The sequence below is a fragment of the Heptranchias perlo genome, chromosome 5, assembly GCF_035084215.1.
Source record: "Heptranchias perlo isolate sHepPer1 chromosome 5, sHepPer1.hap1, whole genome shotgun sequence".
Taxonomy (NCBI): Eukaryota; Metazoa; Chordata; class Chondrichthyes; order Hexanchiformes; family Hexanchidae; genus Heptranchias; species Heptranchias perlo.
Window position 1 is genome coordinate 118,335,288 of NC_090329.1, and position 21,116 is coordinate 118,356,403.

General features: G+C 43.9%; 1 protein-coding gene across 2 annotated transcripts in view; it reads left to right on the plus strand.

The window, feature by feature from the left end:
* Positions 1 to 2,744: 2,744 nt before the first annotated feature.
* tmem87b (transmembrane protein 87B) overlaps positions 2,745 to 21,116 on the plus strand; it is a 62,568-nt gene continuing 44,196 nt past the window's right edge. Inside the window, exons 1-2 of one of the 2 annotated variants that reach the window (XM_067985103.1) lie at positions 2,745 to 3,126; positions 17,036 to 17,096. In XM_067985103.1, coding sequence (XP_067841204.1) covers positions 2,989 to 3,126; positions 17,036 to 17,096 — 199 coding nt within the window. In that variant the 5' untranslated portion in view covers positions 2,745 to 2,988. Of the gene's footprint in view, positions 3,127 to 16,150; positions 16,240 to 17,035; positions 17,097 to 21,116 lie in introns of those variants that run through there. The other variant, XM_067985104.1, reaches the window with a different exon arrangement.

Genomic DNA, 21,116 nt, shown 5'->3' on the forward strand with positions numbered 1-21,116 from the left:
ATGTAGACTGCCTCTTCTCTAAAGACAAAATTTCCATTTTTTCCTTCCTTTTTCAGAATGGAGGACCAAAAAACTCCCAACTATTTGTGCTGGTTGCATCATTACTAAAGCACAGTTTGAACACCTAAAAAAGTAGCTTGATGGTTTTGATGGTTCCAGCAAGTGCCCATTATCTCTACTTTTTGATCTTCAGTGAGACTGCTGCTGCTCCAGTGTGTTTATTAAGCCAATGGCTGCCGAAGATGAAACCATAAATTTTAATATTTGGAATCATGAGCTTTTTCCCCTTGCAAATTTCCTCCGTTCCATTATAAAGGTGCTCTCTGTTCTACCCTTACAGTTTAATTTGAATTGGTGTCTTGGAGCTTCCTTTTCTATACCATTTGCCATCTACTATACCTCTATAATGCCACCTCTTGGTCATGTCCTTTCAAATCTGAATTGCCTAAGTAACTTCCATCTATCTTTATAACTCAGTCAGTCCTCTGACACTAGGGCTCAGTCTCATGGCTTTCTCTGTACCCCCTCCAAGGCTTGAATGTCTCCTTTGTGTCTAGATGGCCAGATCTGGGCACTCATAAATATGGTCTTAGCAGAGCAATGCATAATTTAAGCATGACTTTTTCCCCACTTGTACTCTGCTGTATTGGCCATACAGTTAGCATTTTTTTTTCACTTGTTAAGAAAGATTTGCATTTATATTACACCTTTCATGACCTTCGGAAGCCCCAAAGCACTTTGCAACCAATTAAGTACTTTTGAAGTGTAGTCACTGTTGCAGTGTAAGTTTATTGCTGCTCTGCAGTAATTATACACGTTGAGCACCAAGGATAACCCTCAGAGATCTCTGCGCTCCTCCGTAGAAACATAGAAAATAGGAGCAAGAGTAGGCCATTCAGCCCTTCGGGCCTGCTCTGTCATTCAAAATGATCATGGCTGATCGTCTAACTCAGTATCCTGTTCCTGCTTTTTCCCCATATCCCTTTAGCATTAAGAAATATATCTATCTCCTTCTTGAATACATCTAATGACTTGGCCTCCACTGCCTTCTGTGGTAGAGAATTCCACAGGTTCACCACCTTCTGAGTGAAGAAATTTCTCCTCATCTCGGTTCTAAATGGCATACCCTGTATTCAGAGACTGTGACCCCCAGTTCTGGTCTCCCCAGCCATCAGGAACATCCTCCCTGCATCTAGTCTGTCTAGTCCTGTTAGAATTTTATGTTTCGATGAGATCACCTCTCATTCTTCTAAACTCTAGTGAATATAGGCCTAGTCGACCCAACCTCTCCTCATACGTCAGTCCTGCCATCCCAGGAATCAGTCTGGTAAACCTTCGTTGCACTCCCTCCATGGCAAGGACATCCTTCCTCAGATAAGGAGACCAAAACTGCACACAATACTCCAGATGTGGTCTCACCAAGGCCCTGTATAACTGCAGTAAGACATCCCTGTTCCTGTACTCAAATCCTCTTGCAATGAAGGCCAACATACCATTCGCCTTCCTAACTGCTTGCTGCACCTGAATGCTCGCTTTCAGCGACTGGTGTACAAAGACACCCAGGTCTCGTTGCACCTCCCCTTTTCCCAATCTATCACCATTCAGATAATAATATGCCTTTCTGTTTTTACAACCAAAATGGATAATCTCACGTTTATCCACATTATACTGCATCTGCCATGTTCTCACCCACACACCCAACTTGTCTAAATCACATTGGAGCCTCTTTGAATCCTCCTCACAGCTCACATTCCACCCCAGCTTTGTGTCGTCTACAAACTTGGAAATGTTACATTCCATTCCCTCATCCAAATCATTGATATATATTGTGAATAGCTGGGGCCCAAGCACTCACTGATCCCTGCGGTACCCCACCAGTCACTGTCTGGCACCCGGAAAAAGACCCGTTTATTCCTACTTTCGGTTGACAGGAAACAAATTCTCAATCCATGCCAGCATATTCCCCCCAATCCCATGTGCTTTAATTTTGCACACTAACTTCTTGTGTGGGACCTTATTAAAAGCCTTCTGAAAATCCAAATACCACCATATCCACTGGTTCCCCCCTATCTATTCTTGCGCATCCCCATCTTTAATTGCTCCACCCCTGGCAGCCTTGCCTTCAGCTGCCTAGGCCCTGAGCTCTGAAATTCCCTCCGCCTCTTTCCTCCTTTAAGACGCTCCTTAAAAACTACCTCTTTAACCAAGCTTTTGGTCACCTGTACTAATATCTCAAGGCTCGGTTTTAAATTTTGTTCTGAAGCACGAAAAGATGTTTTAATACGTTAAAGGCGCTATATAAATGCAAGTCGTTGTTATAAGAGCTATGCATTGTGAGAGATCTGAGTCGACATCTGCGCGGTTACCTCTACGTTGCCTCCAAAAGCCGCTATCGACAATTACCGTTGTCACTAAAACGCAACCCTCCTTTTTTTTTTCTTAAATTAAAAAAAGCCACAACTTTCCTTGCCAACATAGCAGGACCTTGCCCGCATTTATGGACTCCCTCCTGATGACCTTCATGACCTCAACCCGAAACCACTTGGGCGCAGACCGGAGACTCGAACCCGCGACCGCTGGTCCGTTGACGGTCCAATTGTAACCCTTAAACTCTTCAGAGTGGGCGGCTGACACTGGACGGAGTCTCCGGCAACTAACGCGGGAGTTTAAAAAAGAAACGAGACGTCGCCCTCGCGAGAAACTGACAGTTACTCTTTTTTTTTTGAATTCCAGCCTGAGGCGCGAGACGAGGCCGCCGCGCCGGAGGAGTTCGAGCGCGAGAAACAAAAAGCAGGAGCACGCGCCGCCCTGCCCTGTGTTGGTGGGTGTTGTTCTCGCGCTCGCGCTCGCTCCGCCCCTTCCATCCACGTTGACGAGCGGGGGGGCCCCCGCCCTGCCTGGTGCAGACAGGTAAAGCGCGTGACGTCAGCGGGTGACAGGTGAGCGAGCGAGCCCGCCCGGGTCGAGAGTCCGCTGCACGGCGGAAATATGGCTTCAGGCTGGCGATTGGGACGAGGAGAAGTGAAGCTGGCCTTCCTCTCGGCTCTTTACTTTTTCGCCGCCTTTCTTATTCGCGGCGTCGCGACGGTCCCGGAGCCCGGCTTGTGGAGACAGACGGTGGGGCCGGTGAGTGTTGACATATAATATTTTAAAATAAACGTGGTAACTGTGGGGGTGTTCGCTCCGAGTGGAGGCGGTGGCGGCGTAGAGTGGCTGCTGTGTAGCCGAGGGAGGACACCGTCCTTCTGCGCAGCTGACCCGGGCTTACCTCCAGCCTGGCTGACCGATCGGACCAGCCTGGCTGACCGATCGGACCTGCCTGTGGACATCTCATCGTTGTTGACTTGATCATTTAAATCATGCATTTTAAAGTATGTGTGTGTCTATTGTGCAAAATAGACGTCCATGAGTGGGAACAACTTGCTCAAGATAAGAAAGCGTAGCCAAAAACGATCCCTGAAGGCGCCTCCGACTATGAGGCCCGTCAAACACCAGCTAAGGAAGTCTCACTTGAAAAAACAAGATTCCCAACCTGGTGTATCCGGTATCCACTGTTCAATCTGCGGACGCTCATTCGAGCAAAAATAGGTCTCAATCAAAGAAATCACTGCAAAAAATGATAGACCTCAAAGAAGACAGCCAGACTATCAAACCAGGCACTGTAGTGTTCAGTTGCTATTGGATAAGTTTTTTTGGAGCGCTATTGGACTTTGAAATATTTTAAGAATTATTGTAATGTAGTTCAGTAGCATTGGTAGGAGAGTGTTGATTTGCTGAGTTTAACTTCAGGAATCTGCTAGATTTATAATTCATGAGTAGCAGACACAGGTGAAAATTATGCAGAACTTTCTCTCGAGTAAAAATTATCCAAGTTATGCATCACAAATACAGTTAAGTAATGGTATTGTGATTGGTAATCCAGTTGTCTTCCTCCCCCCATTTCTTTTTCCTCATCAGTTCATGTAATTGATACCCTTGTGTGAATGAATACTTCAGGAACCTTTGTACATAACTTGACAAGAGTGGACAAATTAGGATGACATTGGCTGGGTGGTCTAGGTTTTGCCTTTGTGGTCACATAGGTACATACCATGGAACCTGAGGGACACAAAGTTTAAATCCATTTTCCTGTTGGCTTTTGGTCTTGGTGTTCTGATTTAGTATTTATCCATTAATGAAACAACCATACTTTTTTTTAAAATGCCCCTCTTCAAGCTTTCAGACCCATAAAATTCAAACTGGACAAAAGAAAATTAGAAATATAAGTGTAAATAGGACTGAGGGACAGATTACCTGGGCTAGTAGGTTGCATGTTTGACACTCCTGACTCTAGGCAGTGGAATCAAATTGCAGCATGTCTGAATCATTAATGGCATTAACTGTAATCTTAGAAGTTCACAGCACAGAAGAAGGCCATTTGACCTATTATATCTGTGCTAGCTCCTTGCTAGAGCATTCCAACCATTCCCTATGACAAAGCTTTTCATGCTCCAACAATCCTCTTTGTAAAATAAATTTATTCTTACTTCTCTCATCACTTAATAATTTTAAATTGATGCCCCTTCATTACTGACTCCCCAACCAGAGGATATAGTCTTTACCTATTCATTATCAAAACTCTTCAATAATTTTAAACCTCTAGTAACTCCTTAATCTTGCATGCTCCAGTGGAAATAGTCCCAGTATCTCAAAGCTCTACTCATCTATAGTTTCCCATTCATGGCATCATCCTAGCAAATAAGAACATAAGAAATAGGAGCAGGAGTAGGCCATACAGCCCCTTGAGCCTGCTCCGCCATTCAATAAAATCATGGCTGATCTTCTACCTCAACTTCACTTTCCTCCATATCTCTTGATTCCCTTAGTGTCCAAATATCCATCAATCTCAGTCTTGAATATGCTCAACGAATGAACATCTACAGCCCTCGAGGGTAGAGAATTCCAAAGATTCACAAACCTGTGAGTGAAGAAATTTTTCTTCATCTCAGTCCTAAATGACTGACCCCTATCTTGAGTTTATGACCCCTAGTTCTAGACACTCCAGCCAGGGGAAACAGCCTCTGAGAATCTACCCTGTCAAGTCCTCTCAGAATTTTATGTTTCAATGAGATCACCTCTCATTCTTCTAAACTTCAGAGAATATAGGCCCATTCTACTCAACCTCTCTTCATAGGACAGCCCAACCCTCTCATCCCAAGAATCAATCTAGTGAGCCTTCATTGCATCCCCTCTAGGCAAGTATATCCTTCACTAGGTAAGGAGACCAAAACTGTAAATTGTACTCTAGGTCTGATCTCACCAGAGCTCTATATAATTGCAGCAAGTCCTCCTTACTCTTAAACTCCTTGCAATAAAGGCTAACATACCATTTGCCTTCCTAATTGCTTGCTGTACCTGCATGTAAACTTTCTGTGATTCATGTACAAGGACACCCAAATCCCTCTGACTAGTAACCGATGAGCTCTGGTGAGATCATTGATATAGATTGTAAGCAGCTGAGACCCAAGCACTGATCCTTGCGGCACCCCACTAGTTACAACCTACTAACCCGAAAATGACCTGTTTATTCCTACTCTCTGTTTTCTGTCCATTAACCAATTCTCAAAGCATGCTAATATATAACCCCCAATCCCAAGAGCCCTAATCTTGTGTAAAAACCTCTAGTGTGGTACCTTATTTAGAAAATCCAAATATACTACATCCACTGGTTCCCTCTTATCTTCCCTGCTAGTTACACCCTCAAAAGATTTTAATAGATTTGTCAAACACGATTTCCCTTTCATAAAACCGTGTTGACTCTGCCTAATCATATTATGATTTTCTAAGGGCCCTGATGCTATGTCCTTAATAATAGATTCTAACATTTCCCCTACTACTGAAGCTCTTACAATCTGTTTTTATATTTCTTGCTAGTTTACTCTCATTCAATTTTCTCCCTCTTTATCAATTTCTTGGTCATCCTTTGCTGGTGGGGGGCTGTGGCCGAGGGGTGGGGCTGCAGGGGGAGGGACTGCAGGGGGAGGAGGGGGGAATAGATTGCAGGTCGGAAATTTCAAGGTTATAATCTAGGCTGACATATCAGTGTAGAATTGAGGGAGTTCCAGGATTTTGACCCAGCAACAATGAAGGAATGGCGATATATTTCCAAGTCAGGATGGTGTGTGACTTGGAGAGGAACATGCAGGTGGTGGTGTTCCCATGCGCTGCTGCCCTTGTCCTTCTAGGTGGTAGAGGCCGCTGGTTTGGGAGGTGGTGTCGAAGGAGCCTTGGCGAATTGCTGCAGCGCATATTATAGATAGAATCATAGAAGTTTACAACATGGAAACAGGCCCTTCGGCCCAACATGTCCATGTCGCCCAGTTTATACCACTAAGCTAGTCCCAATTGCCTGTGATGGTACACACTGCAGCTATGGTGCGCCGGTGGTGGACGGAATGAATATTTAAGGTGGTGAATGGAGGGCCAATCAAGCTGGCTGCTTTGTCCTGAATGGTGTCGAGCTTCTTGAGTGTTGTTGGAGCTGCACTTGTCCAGGCAAGTGGAGAGTGTTCCCTCACACTCCTGACTTGCGCCTTTGTAGATGGTGGAAGGAGTTAGGAGGTAAGTCACTCATCGCAGAATACCCAGCCTCTGACCTGCTCTTGTAGCCACAGTATTTATGTGGCTGGTCCAGTTAAGTTTCTGGTCAGTGGTGACCCCCAGGATGTTGATGGTGGGGGAATTCGGTGATGGTGATGCCGTTGAATGTCAAGGGGAGGTGGTCATTCCCGCCACTTGTGTGGCGTGAATGTTGCTTGCCAGTTATCAGCCCAAGCCTGGATGTTGTCCAGCTCTTGCTGCATGCGGGCATGGACTGCTTTATTACCTGAGGGGTTGTAAATGGAACTGAACACTGTGCAATCATCAGCAATATGGTCTTGAGCTTCCTGAATTGGAATTGATAATCCTGAAATTCAGTTGCCTTCTACAGATGCAAATGTTCTGTTTCATGGTGGTGGTGCTGCACGCTGGAGTACAATGTGGTGTGCTACAGCCACAATGGGTTGCAGCTTGACTCTTCTGATTAGATTATGATTTTAAAAATGCAAGTTTAATAGGTTGAAGTAGGGATGAGAAAGTGTTCAGGGCTAATACATTTTCTACTAATACAGGAAGCATTAGTGAAAATATTGAAGTAGTTGTCATAGATCTGAACAGAATATAGAAAAGAAGGTGTTGAATGTTATGCAAAGCTGGATGTTGTGAGAAAGATGGAGTTGTGACAAAATTGGGGGATGACAGTCGTCATCAGCAGGGAATATAGGGACGGGAGAAGCAGTATGGTAAAATAAATAATTAGGACACCAAAGTAAAAATTGTCAATTGATATCAGCTGCCAGTTTAAGATGAACAAGTAGGTGGAGAGCTATTCAGGAAAGTAATAAAAAGTACAGGGAAATTATCATGTGGGATTTTGATATACCAGAGGTATATTTAGAAAGATCAAGAACTAAAGGGAGAAGTAAAAGCATGACCAACTTCATAGTGGTACTACAAGAAGTGCAACAACTTCTTAACGCTGCATGTGAAGCAGCATACTGGGATACATTAGGTTTGCCATTTAACAATCCACTAAAAATGATGACCAGCTAGGAAGTGCGTGAATATTGAAGCAATCATTGTGGAGTTAAATTTAATGTTGTGGCTCATGCTGAAACTGCAGCCTATTAAATAAAATTTGAACCTAATAGAACTAATGATGACAAAAAAAGGCAGCTTCAGTGTGTAAAAGATTTAAGCGACTCACAAGTTATAAATTGTGTCAAGGCCAAATTTCATCTGACAGCTGTTTTAATATTTTACTGTTCTCTTCTCCACACCCCCCCCCCCCCCCCCCAATGAAAATAAAAAACAACTCTCGCCACTAGTGGGCCTTTTACAATGTGACATCCAAACACATGAGCACAGCAGTGTTTTTGTTTTGACATCAGCACATTCATTTGTAAGGTTTCAGAGATTCTATTAAAAGGAATACTTAGTGTAATTCAAAACTTATCTTGTGTAGAAACAACTACGAATAACTTATGCCTGCTGCACCAAATATTATTTAGTCTTCACATTTCTGCAGTAAAAGTCAACATCATGTATCCTGTAGTTACAAAATTTATGTTGGATACTTGTCAAAACAGCTGGGTACAAAATTACACTGTCATGTTGATTGATATGTTCTAAAAAAAATTCTATTCCTGGGTGTGCATGGTGGACATTTATCTGCATCAGTCGATAATTCCACAGTCTTTAAATTGGCTCGTACAAACTCGAGGCAAAATTCTTTTTTTTTTCCAAATTGTCATACTATAAAGGATAAGTGAAGAAGTCACCAGAAATGGAGCACACAAAGCAAATCTTCCTATTTCTGTGCTATTTTAACTAACTTACTGAAGTTTTCTAAAGAAATGAATTTTTTTTTAAAAATGTCAATCCCTAACAAATTTTCCAGGTATGTGGAAAAAGTGATCTCTTGTAACCTGCTGAATAGATTTGGGCCAGTAAGTTTTTCAGCGTGTATTTACTAGTCAAGAAATAATGAACGAATTTTACCACAAGCGAAAATCCACCATTTACTACTGCAATAAACATTTCTGCTTTGCAGGAAGCCTTAATACATTTTTGGGTATTAGCTGCATATATGTACAAAGACAATTTTGACATATTTTGCTGCTTTTCATCAAGGAACTTGAAGAGCTCAACTAAAGCTGTTAAAGCGATACTGTCGCCAGTAAAATCAAATCGGTCTATCACCTTTTCTGTGTATGTCACTATCTAACGCCACTGTGCGGCTTGCATATGACTTTGTCTTGTTGCAAAATCATGAGCAGCTGTTCTTCTCCCTGAAGTGCAAACAATCCTCCTTGAAGATCAATAAGTTCTGTCAATGAATAGTAGCAATAAGTTCTCTCTCCTCACTTCACCTGACTTTTCCAATAAATACCAATACATATCTAGTTAGCAAAAATGCATCTTTTGCAGTCTTGGTAAAACAACCACTTTATTTGTATTTTTTATTTTCATGTCATTTTTAAAGCTCTCTAGGTTCAGGAATTGTGCTATTTGATTGGAAAGTTGCATACGTCACTCCATTATTTAAGGAGGGAGGGAGAAACCAGGTAACGACAGAACTGTAAGTTTAGCATCAGTTGTGGGGAAGTTACTGGAATCTATTATCAGGGACAGAATGATTAAGCATTTGGACAAGTATGAGCTGATCAAAGAGCATGGATTTGTGACAGGTAGGTCACGTCTGACTAATCTAGTTGATTTTTTTGAGGATGTCACTAGCATGGTGGAAAGGGGAGTGTCCGTGGATGTTGTTTATATGGACTTCTAGAAGGCACTTGATAAGGTTCCACATGAGATTACTAAGAAAAAAAAATGAAAGCATAGGAAATTGGAGATAACCTTGTGACGAGTTGGTAATTGGTTGAGAGGTAGGAGAGAGAGAGTGGGGATAAAGGTAATGTACTCTTGCGGGATGTGACAATTGGTGTTCCCCAGAGATGTGTACTGAGACCCTAACCTTTCACCATATATATCAATGATTTTAGATGAAGGAATAGAGCATTGTATATCCAAGTTTCCAGACGACACCAAATTAGATTGTTGTGTAGCTGGGAGCAAGAAATTACAAGAAGACATAGATTAAGTGAGTGGGCTAAACTGTGGCTGACGGAGTTCAATGTGGGGAAGTGTGAGGTCATTTTTTTGGATCTGGGAAAGATAAAGCAGAATATTTTTCTTAATGTTGAGAGACTAGAAACTGTGTAAGAGCAAAGCGATTTGGGTGTCCATGTACACAAATCACAAGCGAATGGTATGTTGGCCTTCATTGCAAGAGGATTTGAGTGGAGGAGCAGGGATGTCTTACTGCAGTTATACAGAGCCTTGGTGAGACCACATCTGGAGTATTGTGTGCAGTTTTGGTCTCCTTATCTGAAGAAGGATGTCCTTGCCATGGAGGGAGTGCAACAAAGGTTTACCAGACTGATTCCTGGGATGGCAGGACTGACGTAAAAGGAGAGATTGGGTCGACTCGGCCGATATTCACTAGAGTTTAAAAGAATGAGAGGTGATCTCATCGAAACATATAAAATTCTAACAGAATTAGACAGACTAGATGCAGGGAGGATGTTCCCGATGGCTGTGGAGTCCAGAACCAGGGGCCACAGTCTCAGGATATGGGGTATGCCATTTAGAACCGAGATGAGGAGAAATTTCTTCACTCAGAAGGTGATGAACCTGTGGAATTCTCTACCACAGAAGGCAGTGGAGGCCAAGTCATTAGATGTATTCAAGAAGGGTTAGATATATTTCTTAATGCTAAAGGGATCAAGAGATATAGGGAAAAAGCGAGAACAGGGTACTGAGTTAGACGATCAGCCATGATCATTTTGAATGGCGGAGCAGGGCCGAATGGCCTACTCTTGCTCCTATTTTCTATGTTTCTAAGCTAGTGCACAGGTACAAAATAATCAAAAAGGCTAATTGACTGTTGGTATTTATCTCAAGAGGGTTGGAATACAAAAGTGAGGAAGTGATGCTTCAGTTTTACAGACCCTTGGTCAGACCTCATCTAGAGTATTGCCTTCAGTTTTGGGCACTGCACCTCAGGAAGGATATATTGCCCTTGGAGGGGGTACAGTGCAGATCCACCAGATTCATATTGGGCTTTCAAAGGTTAAGAGGGTAAATTATGAGGATAGGTTGCATAAACTTGTTTTGTATTCCCTTGAGTTTGGAAGGTTTAGGGATGATCTAAGTTGTTTAAAATGATAAAAGGATTCAATAGGGTAAATTATTTCTTTTGATGCTGGAACTCGGAACATGAGGGCATAATCTTAAAATTAGAGCTAGGCCGTTTAGGAATGAGATCAAGAAGCACTAATGCAAAAGGTAGTGGAAATCTGGAACTATCATCCTCCAAAAGGCTGTGGATGCTGGGTTAATCAACATTTTCAAGACTAAGATGGATAGATTTTTGTTAGCTAAGGGTATCAAGGGATTATGGAGTAAAGACGGGTAGATGGAGTTGAGGTACAGATCAGCCATGATCTGATAGAATGGCAGAACAGGCTTGAGCAGCTGAATGGCCTATTCCTGTTCCTAAGCTGAGTTATTGTGTAGGGTACTGACCTCTGAAGTTTGTTCTATGATCGTCAACAATGGAGTTGATATTCTACTGGGCGTTTACTTAAAATAATATCATTGTCTACTGACTTTAAGGATGCAGTCCAGATTGATGTGATAAAAATCAAGGACAAAGAAAAAGCAAAACTAGTCTGTGAAATTTCATAAGCATTAATATGCTTTTGAAAATCATTTTGTAATGTATCATCAACTAATTGACTGCTATAGGCCATGAGAGACAGTATATTACAAGTGTAATGCCCAAAGGGCAAAAGATAGAATAATATAAATTTCTAGAACTCAATTAGTTACTAAATGTATATTTGCCTGTGAAAATATATTTTCTGTATTTTACTGGTACCAATATCATTGGTGTGCTAGTATGAGTGTGGTGTACAGCTGCAAACAGGAAAGCATCAACCTATTTGCATGCTAGCATGCATATTCAAATGACTCCTGCACTGCTAATATACTTATAATTCAAAGAAAGTAATCAGTGTCGGAGACTGCCAAAGTTCTCAGAAAAAAGTTATTTTAAAATGCGATTGATATGGGTATAGTTTTCATTTGGCTCTTTCGCTTGCAATTTTTAGGTGTAAAGTTTTTTTCCTTATATCAAGACAAAGTCTATTTATTCAACCCTGGCTCCTGACAAACCTGAACAACCAGAACAACTTAAATTGCAAAATTTATGTACGAATGGGATTGGCTATTTTGGTACATTCTTCCTTTCTTTACCCCTTTCTCCCAGTTGGTAGTAGTGTCATTTCTGAGTTAAAATGTTGTGGGTTCAAACTCTACTCCAAACCTAGTGCATAACCTAGGCGGATAGTTCAGTGGATACTGAAAGGAGTACTGCACTTGCATAAATGCTGTCCTTCAGATGGCCCATATGCCTGTTCTGGCAGTTCAAGTGGGCACCAAAATTCTAATGGTGCTATTTGAAGAAGTGCAAGGAATTTACCTGGTGTCTTGGGCAACAGTCTCCCCTCACTTAATACCATCAAAAACAGATTAACTGGTCATTTGTCTCATTGTTATTTGTGGACCTGGTTGTTGTGTTTACCCACATCATGGTGACTGCACAATGTACTTTTTTCTATGAGGAATGCTTTTCTGAGCTGTGATCTTTAATGCACCATATAAATTAATGCACTATTAAAAAGGAAATTAGGAAAGCAAAGAGAGGCATGAAAAAATATTGGCAAGTAAAATCAAGGAAAACCCAAAGATGTTTTATAAATACATTAAGAGCAAGAGAATAACTAAGGAAAGAATAGTGCCTATGAGAGACCAAAAAGGTAACCTATGTGTGGAGGCGAAAGATGTTGGTATGGTTCTTAATGAATACTTTGGGCCCGATTTTACCAGGGGTGCGGGTTCCTGGCGGATGGGCAAGCCGCGCCCGGTGAAATTAGTGGGTTTCCCGCACGATCGTAGCAGGCAACCCACTAATTGGATTCACTTACCTGCTCCTCCGGGTTCCCCGCTGCTGATCTGCGCGTCGGGCGGGCTGCGCATGCGCAGTAAGATCTGTCAGCTGGAGGCGCTCTATTTAAAGGGGCAGTCCTCCACTGACATGCTGCAAGAAATAGCAAAGATGACTGCATGGAGCAGCCCAGGGGGAAGGCTGCTCCCAGGTTAATGATGCCTCACCCCAGGTATCAATACATGGGATGAGGAAGAGGGGGAGGACAGAGATCTTCCACCCGGCGGGCGGGAGGAAGCGGCCCGCCTCCGCCACCAGGAAGGCCTGGCTCGAGGTGGCAGAGGGGGTCACCTGCACCACCAACATATCGCCCACCTGCACACGGTGCAGGAGGCGGTCCAATGACCTCAGTAGGTCAGCCAAAGTGAGTACACGTAGTCTTTTCCCTACACTCCGTCTGCCACATCACTGCCCCCACCCCACATCTCCTTCGGCACTGCCAACACTACTCTGTCACATCACCCCTCATAACCACTCAAACCCCATCCTCATCTTACCTGCACCTACTCACCTCGCCAGTACTCACCCCGCCACTACCACGCAACCCAATCCTCATACAATCTCCTGGCTCTATCCCATACTCACCCTCTCGTGCATCTCTCTCACGGCCAGACTCACTCAACCTGCCACCACCTGTGCTGCAGCCACAGGGCATGCATCACATATGTGCAGTAGGCAGCGTGAGGCAAACATGTCGTGAGCATGAAGGGGATGCACAAGGGTGTTTGAGGGTTTGTCATGGTTGCTACTTATATTGAATTTCAGAACAACTCACATCACACATTATATTGGCACCACTACTGCCATGTCTTCGCCAATCCTGTCCAGTTTGTGCAATTATGCCCTCTCCTGGGTATCACTGAGGACCCACCACTGATGCCACCCATTGTGTCACTGCATAGTGGGTGTAGGTGTATTTGCAGGGCTCTTCTGTGCAGACGACTGAGAGACATCGGCGATGTCCCCGGTTGCACCCTGGAAGGCTGTGGAGGAGAAGTTCGGGAGGGCAGTGGTGACTTTGACAGCGACAGGTAGGAAGATGGTGCACGGGCCAGCCAGGAGCAGTTCAGCATGAAAGAGGCTGCAGATGTCCACGGCTACATGTCGAGTGACTCTGAGCCTCCGTGTGCACTGCTACTCAGAGAGGTCCAAGAGGCTGAGCCTCGGTCTGTGGACCCTGTGGCGAGGGTTGTGCCCTCTGCGACGCATCTCTCTCTGCGGTAGCCCTCCCTCCTGCTGTACAGGTGGATGTGTCACAGCACTCTGTTGTGGAGCTCCACGTGTCAGAGGTGGACGGCGTGGCTGGCGAGGCTGGTGATGCTGTTCGCCCTCCTCTGAGGTCATGACTGCAGCTACGGCGGCCCCCATCCGCAAGATGTACATCTGAGGGGGTCCGCAAGGTAGGTACATGTCTCCGGACCCCGGGGTAAGTGTGCAGGTTGGTGACTTTGACCGTCAGGAGGAGGGTGGTGGAGGCCAAACTTTGTCCCAAGTGACAGAGTGGCCTCCTGCAATGGGTGAGAGTCTTCCACCCCCCCCCCCCCCCCCCCGCCCCCTGTCAAATGGACCTTTGCAGCTGCCACAGGCTGACAGCTGCAACACGTCCATTCGATCTGGGAGTGTTTCCCCCAGTGTGGGAAACAGTCCCATGTTGATCCAAAATCACACACAGTCCCTTAATCAGGCCAGTCAATGACCTGAAATAGCTAAGTAAATACTCTCAAGTGGCATCCCGCTGGCTTTAATTGCCAGCGGGATTCCCACCAGCGGGGGCTGCGCGCGCGCGTCAGCGGGGAACCCGGAAGTGGGCGGGATCGAGGCGGGATCCGGTCGGGATCCTGGATTTCGCAATTTTCGAGGCCCTTCCGCCGAGAACGCACCCGATAGCGGGTGCTAAAATTGGGCCCTTTGTGTCTGTCTTCACAAAAGAGAGGGACGATTCAGACATTGTAGTTAAGGAGGAGGAGTGTGAAATATTGGATGGGATAAACATAGTGAGAAAGTAAGTATTAAGGGGCTTAGCATCTTTGAAAGTAGATAAATCACCAGGGCTGGATGAAATGTATCCCAGGCTGTTAAAAGAAGCAAGGGAGGAAATAGCAGAGGCTCTGAGCATCATTTTCCAATCCTCACTGGTACAGGTGTGGTGCTGGAGGATTGGAGGACTGTTAACGTTGTACCGTTGTTTAAAAAGGGAGTGAGTGATAAACCGAGTAATTACAGGCCAGTCAGTCTAACTTTGGTGGTGGGCGAATTATTGGAATCAATTCTGAGGGACAGGCTAAACCGTCACTTAGAAAGGCATGGAGTAATCAAGAACGGTCAGCATGGATTTATTAAGGGAAGGTCGTGTCTGACTAACTTGATTGAATTTTTTGTGGAAGTAACAAGGAGAGTAGTGCATTTGATGTAGTCTACATGGATTTTAGCAGGCTTTTGACAAGGTCCCACATGGCAGACTGGTCAAAAAGTACAAGCCCATGGGATCCAAGGAAAAGTGGCAAGTTGGATCCAAAATTGGCTCAGTGGCAGGAAGCAAAGGGTCATGGTCGACGGGTGTTTTTGTGACTGGAAAGCTGTTTCCAGTGGGGTTCCGCAGGGCTCTACTAGGTACCTTGTTTTTTGTGATATATATTAATGATTTGGACTTAAATGTAGGGGGCATGATTAAGAAGTTTGCAGATGATACAAAAATTGGCCATGTGGTTGATAGTGAGGAGGAAAGCTGTAGACTGCAGGAAGATATCAATGGACTGGTCAGGTGGGTAGAAAAGTGACAAATGGAATTCAATCCAGAGGAATGTGAGGTAATGCATTTGGGGAGGTCAAACAAGGCAAGGGAGTACACAGTAAATGGGAGGATACTGAGAGGCGGAGAGGAAGTGAGGGACTTTGGAGTGCATATCCACAGATCCCTGAAGGTCAATAAAGTGGTTAAAAAGGCATATAAGATAATTTCCTTTATTAGCCAAGGCATAGAATATAAGAGCAGGGAGGTTATGCTGGAACTGTAGAAAGCACTAGTTAGGCCACAGCTTGAGTACTGCTGGTTATCACATTAGAGGAAAGATGTGATCGCACTAGAGAGGGTACAGAGGAGATTTACGAGGATGTTGCCAGAACCGGAGAATTTTAGCTATGAGGCAAGATTGGATAGGCTGGGATTCTTTTCCTTGGAACAGAGGAGGCTGAGGGGTGATTTAATTGGGGTGTACAATATTATGAGGGGCCTAGATAGAGTGGATAGGAAGGACCTATTTCCCTTAGCAGAAAGGTCAATAACCAGGGGGCATAGATTTAAAGTGATTGGTAGAAGGATTAGAGGGGAGCTGAGGAAAAGTTTTTCACCCAGAGAGTGGTGGAGGTCAAGAACTCATTACCTGACAGGGTGGTAGAGGCAGAAACCCTCAACTCATTTTTTTTTAAAAAAGTACCTGGATGTGTACCTGAAGTGCTGTAACCTACAGGGCTACGGACCAAGTGCTAGAAAGTGGTATTAGGCTGGGTGGCTCGGTATCAGCCGGTGTGGACACGATGGACCGAATGGCTTCCTTCTGTGCCATAAATTTTCTATGATTCTATGAAATGTAAGTTCATTCATTTGAAATTTGTCCCTGTTTTCTATCTGTCTTCATGCTCACTCTCTGTTTGCATCCTCTTTTTGCTTCTGCTCTGTTTCAAAGTAAAGGAGAGTCAGAGTTCTCTTGTGGAAGGTAGGCCATTAACCATACATTTTGACATTATTTAGCATTGTTGAACCAGCCATATAACATTATGTATCAGCTTCAACAATCCAAAGAAGTACAATACTCCCACAGTAAAACTATGATGTGGAGATGCCGGTGATGGACTGGGGTTGACAATTGTAAACAATTTTACAACACCAAGTTATAGTCCAGCAATTTTATTTTAAATTCACAAGCTTTCGGAGATTTTCTCCTTCCAGAAACATTTGCCTGAGGAAGGAGAAAATCTCCGAAAGCTTGTGAATTTAAAATAAAATTGCTGGACTATAACTTGGTGTTGTAAAATTGTTTACAACAGTAAAACTAGACCAATAACAGAGATCAAGCCTGAATACAAGACACTGGAGGAAGATGAATTTTCAAGATAGACAATGAAACTATCACAGTTTGTCATTTTATTACTCCAACCATTTAATTGGAGGTGTGTGTTACGGTTGCTATTACATATATTGCGTATGTTTTAAGATCTCAGTAATAACTTTTGTAATGCCTAACTTGAATAGAATATCCGTGGTGTTACTGAACAACTTTTAATTTTTTTAATGCAACTAGTTGACCTGAAACAATTTAACATGAACTTTTTTTTTCTTGCCTTGGCATTTTTGACCAATGCTAATGATTCAGTTTTTCTTTCCAGAACCATAAACCACTGGTGTTTACAAAAACAATGTTTAACAAAACAGATATAACACTTCAAGGTAAGTTAAGTTTAACTTGAACCAAACTTCTGGTGGTTTTTTTTAATGGGGATAGTTAGTGTGTATATAGTACTTAAGTAGGCAACAATTAATAAGATGTGTGTGCAGACTTGGCAATAGGTAATTTGTTTTTATTTCACCTTTTTTTGGTTTCTTAACAATTTTGCAATGAAGACCTTAAATCCTCTTTAGTCATGTAAAACATCCCTAATAACTTCTGTGAAATTACTTGAGATTTTCTGCATTCCCCTTTTTTGTTGTTTCCCGGTGGCAGCGTCAGCAGAAGCTCAATGTGATTTGAAATGAGCCCTTCTAAGCCTGTTAGTTTTGAACCTGCAATCTACCATTAAGTGAGAACGTGAATTCTAGAAAGAAAATTCAACTCCAACAATATTTTATTCAGCTTGTACAGTTTTTAATTCTAATTTTATGTTTCAAAAGAAACTTCTCTCGGTTAGTGATAGCAGATAAAGTACTCAAATCCATCTAATTATGAATTTTTATGTCATTAATTCATAGAGAGGAGGAATTGTTTTTTCTTCTAAGTTCAAATTATTTTGGTGAATTTTAGGTGGAAAGTGAAGAATGTCTACTGGGAAATGAAATGTTTCCCCATTTTGGCTGCCAGTGTCTCTTCAAGAACTTCCATTGTTTGATACAGGGTAAAGCTCCATAAACTTTGCCCTGCTCTCACGGGAGTGCTCTCTATTGTACCAGTGTATTGAGGGATGTGGAGAAATCATGGGAAAATTGGGATTAGAAATTAAAAGGCCAACACAACGGTGGAGCAGATGGGCTAAATGGTCTATTCCCATTCTTACTTTGTTTCCCACATTCATTATCTTGTGGCCTCTCTGCCCTTAAAGCGCTGAATTGGCGCTCTCGTGCAATTTTGTGGTAATTTTTATATTTGCTCATCAGGATCTTTATTGAGACTAGAGTTATTTGGCATTGGGTCCTTGCACATATAACTGTAAACCAACTAGTGACACTGTATCAAAAACAAAATGCTGCGGATGCTGGAAATTTTTTTTTATTCGTTCATGGGATGTGGGCATCACTGGCAAGGCCAGCATTTATTGCCCATTTCCAATTGCCCTTGAGAAGGTGGTGGTGAGCCGCCTTCTTGAACCGCTGCAGTCCGTGTGGTGATGGTTCTCCCACAGTGCTGTTAGGAAGGGAGTTCCAGGATTTTGACCCAGCGACGATGAAGGAACGGCGATATATTTCCAAGTCGGGATGGTGTGTGACTTGGAGGGGAATGTGCAGATGGTGTTGTTCCCATGCACCTGCTGCCCTTGTCCTTCTAGGTGGTAGAGGTCGCGGTTTGGGAGGTGCTGTCGAAGAAGCCGTGACAAGTTGCTGCCGTGCAAACTGTAGATGGTACACACTGCAGCCACGGTGCGCCGGTGGTGAAGGACGTGAATGTTTAGGGTGGTGGATGGGGTGCCAATCAAGCGGGCTGCTTTGTCCTGGATGGTGTCGAGCTTCTTGAATGTTGTTGGAGCTGCACTCATCCAGGCAGGTGGACAGTATTCCATCACAATCCTGACGTGTGCCTTGTAGATGTGGAAAGGCTTTGGGGAGTCAGGAAGTGAGTCATTCGCCGCAGAATACCCAGCCTCCAAGTCAGGCAGCATCAGTTCTGATGAAAGGTCTTCGACCTGAAACGTTCACGCTGTTTCATTCTCCACAGATGCTGCCTGACTTGCTGTGCTTCTCCAGCGTTTTCCGTTTTTATTATATTGACACTACATAATGTGTATGTGTAATTTCTTGTACTTATACATTAATGTATGGTCAGTAAACATTTTTGTTCGGGTGTGAAAATTTTATTTCTGCAGTAAGAGTATAGAACTCTTATATCTAGGTATAGGTTATAGCTCAGACTTTCTGTGCAAATAGTTTTAGCTTCTACATGTATGTAAAAAGGAAGAGAGTAGCAAAAGTAAACATTGATCCCCAAGAGGCTGAGACAGGAGAAATTATAATGGGGAATCAGGAAATGGCAGATGCGTTAAACAGATATCTTGTATCTGTCTCCACAGTAGAAGACACAAAAAGCATACCAGAAATAGTGGGGAACCAAGGGGCTAATGAGAGTGAGGAACTTAAAGTAATTATTATCATTAGAGAAAAAGTACTTGAGAAACTAATGGGACTAAAAGCCGATAAATCCCCTAGACCTGATGGCCTGCATCCGAGGGTTCGAAAAGAGGTGGCTGCAGAGTTAGTGGATGCATTGGTTATGATCTTCCAAAATTCCCTAGATTCTAGAACGGTCACAGCGGATTGGAAGGTAGCAAATGTTAACCGTGCTATCCAAGAAAGGAGGGATAGAGAAAACAGTGAACTGCAGGCCAGTTAGCCTGACATCAGTCGTTGGGAAAATGCTGGAATCCATCATTAAGGAAGTGCTAACAGGGCACTTACAACATCGTAATATGATTAGGCAGAATCAACATGGTATTAAGAAAGGGAAATCTTGTTTGACAAATTTATTAGAGTTTTTTGAGGATATAATTAGCAGGGTTGATAAAGGGGAACCAGTGGATGTAGTAGAATAAAGAATCATAGAAAGGTTACATCACGGAAGGAGGCCTTTCAGCCCATCGAGTCCGCGCCGACTCTATGCAAGAGCAATTCAGCTAGTCCCACTCCCCCATCCTATCCCCGTAGCCCTGCAAATTTTTTCTTTTCAAGTACTTATCCAGTTCCCTTTTGAAGGCCATGATTGAATCTGCCTCCACCACCCACTCGGGCAGTGCATTCCAGATCCTAACCGCTCGCTGTGTAAAAATGTTTTTCCTCATGTCACCTTTGGATGTTTTGCCAATCACCTTAAATCTATGTCCTCTGGTTCTTGACCCTTCCTCCAATGGGAACAGTTTCTCTCTATCTACTCTGTCTAGACTTTTCATGATTTTGAATACCACTATCAAATCTCCTCGCAACCTTCTCTATTCCAAGGAGAACAATCCCAGCTTTTCCAGTCTATCCACGTAACTAAAGTCCCTCATCCCTGGAATCATTCTAGTAAATCACTTCTGTACCCTCTAAGGCCTTCACATCTTTCCTAAAGTGCAGTGCCCAGAACTGGACACAATGCTCCAGTTGTGGCCGAACCAGTGTTTTATAAAGGTTCTTCGTGACTTCCTTACTTTTGTACTCTATGGGCCCGATATTACCTTCGCGGCGGGGGGGGGGGGGGGGACGATTGGGCGCGTGGGTAACGCGCCCGGTGAGATCAGTCTGCCCCGCGCACAGTCGCAGGCTGATTGAAGCCACTTACCTGTTCCGGGTTCCCCACTGCGCGGCGGGCGGACTGCGCATGCGCAGTAAGGTCTGTCAGCTGGAGGAGCTCTGTTTAAAGGGGCAGTCCTCCACTGACTGATGCTGCAAGAAATAGGAAAAATTACAGCATGGAGCAGCCCAGGGGGAAGGCTGCTCCCAGGTTAATGATGCCTCACTCCAGCTCTTATTGGATGGGGTGAGGAGGAGGGGGAGGCCAGAGATCCTCCCCCCAGCGGGCGGAAGGAAGCGACCTGCCTCTGCCACCAATAAGGCCTGGCTCGAGGTGGCAGAGGAGGTCACCTGCACCACCAACATATCGCGTACCTGCATACAGTGCAGGAGGCGCTGCAATGATCTAAGTAGGTCAGCCAAAGTGAGTACACTTACTCATTACCCTACACTCCGTCTGCCACATCACCGCCCCCACCCCACATCTCCTTCTGCACAGCCAACACTACTCTGTCACATCACTCCTCACACCCACTCAAACCTCATCCTCATCTTACCTGCACTTACTCACCTTGCCAGTACTCATCCCGCCACTACCACTCAACCCAATCCTCATACAATCTCATGGCTCCATCTCATACTCACCCTCTCATGCATCTCTTGCACGGTCAGCCTCACTCAACCTGCCACTACCTGTGCTGCAGCCACAGGGCATGCATCACACATGTGCAGTAGGAAGTGTAAGGCAAATGTGTCGTGAGCATGAAGGAGATGCAC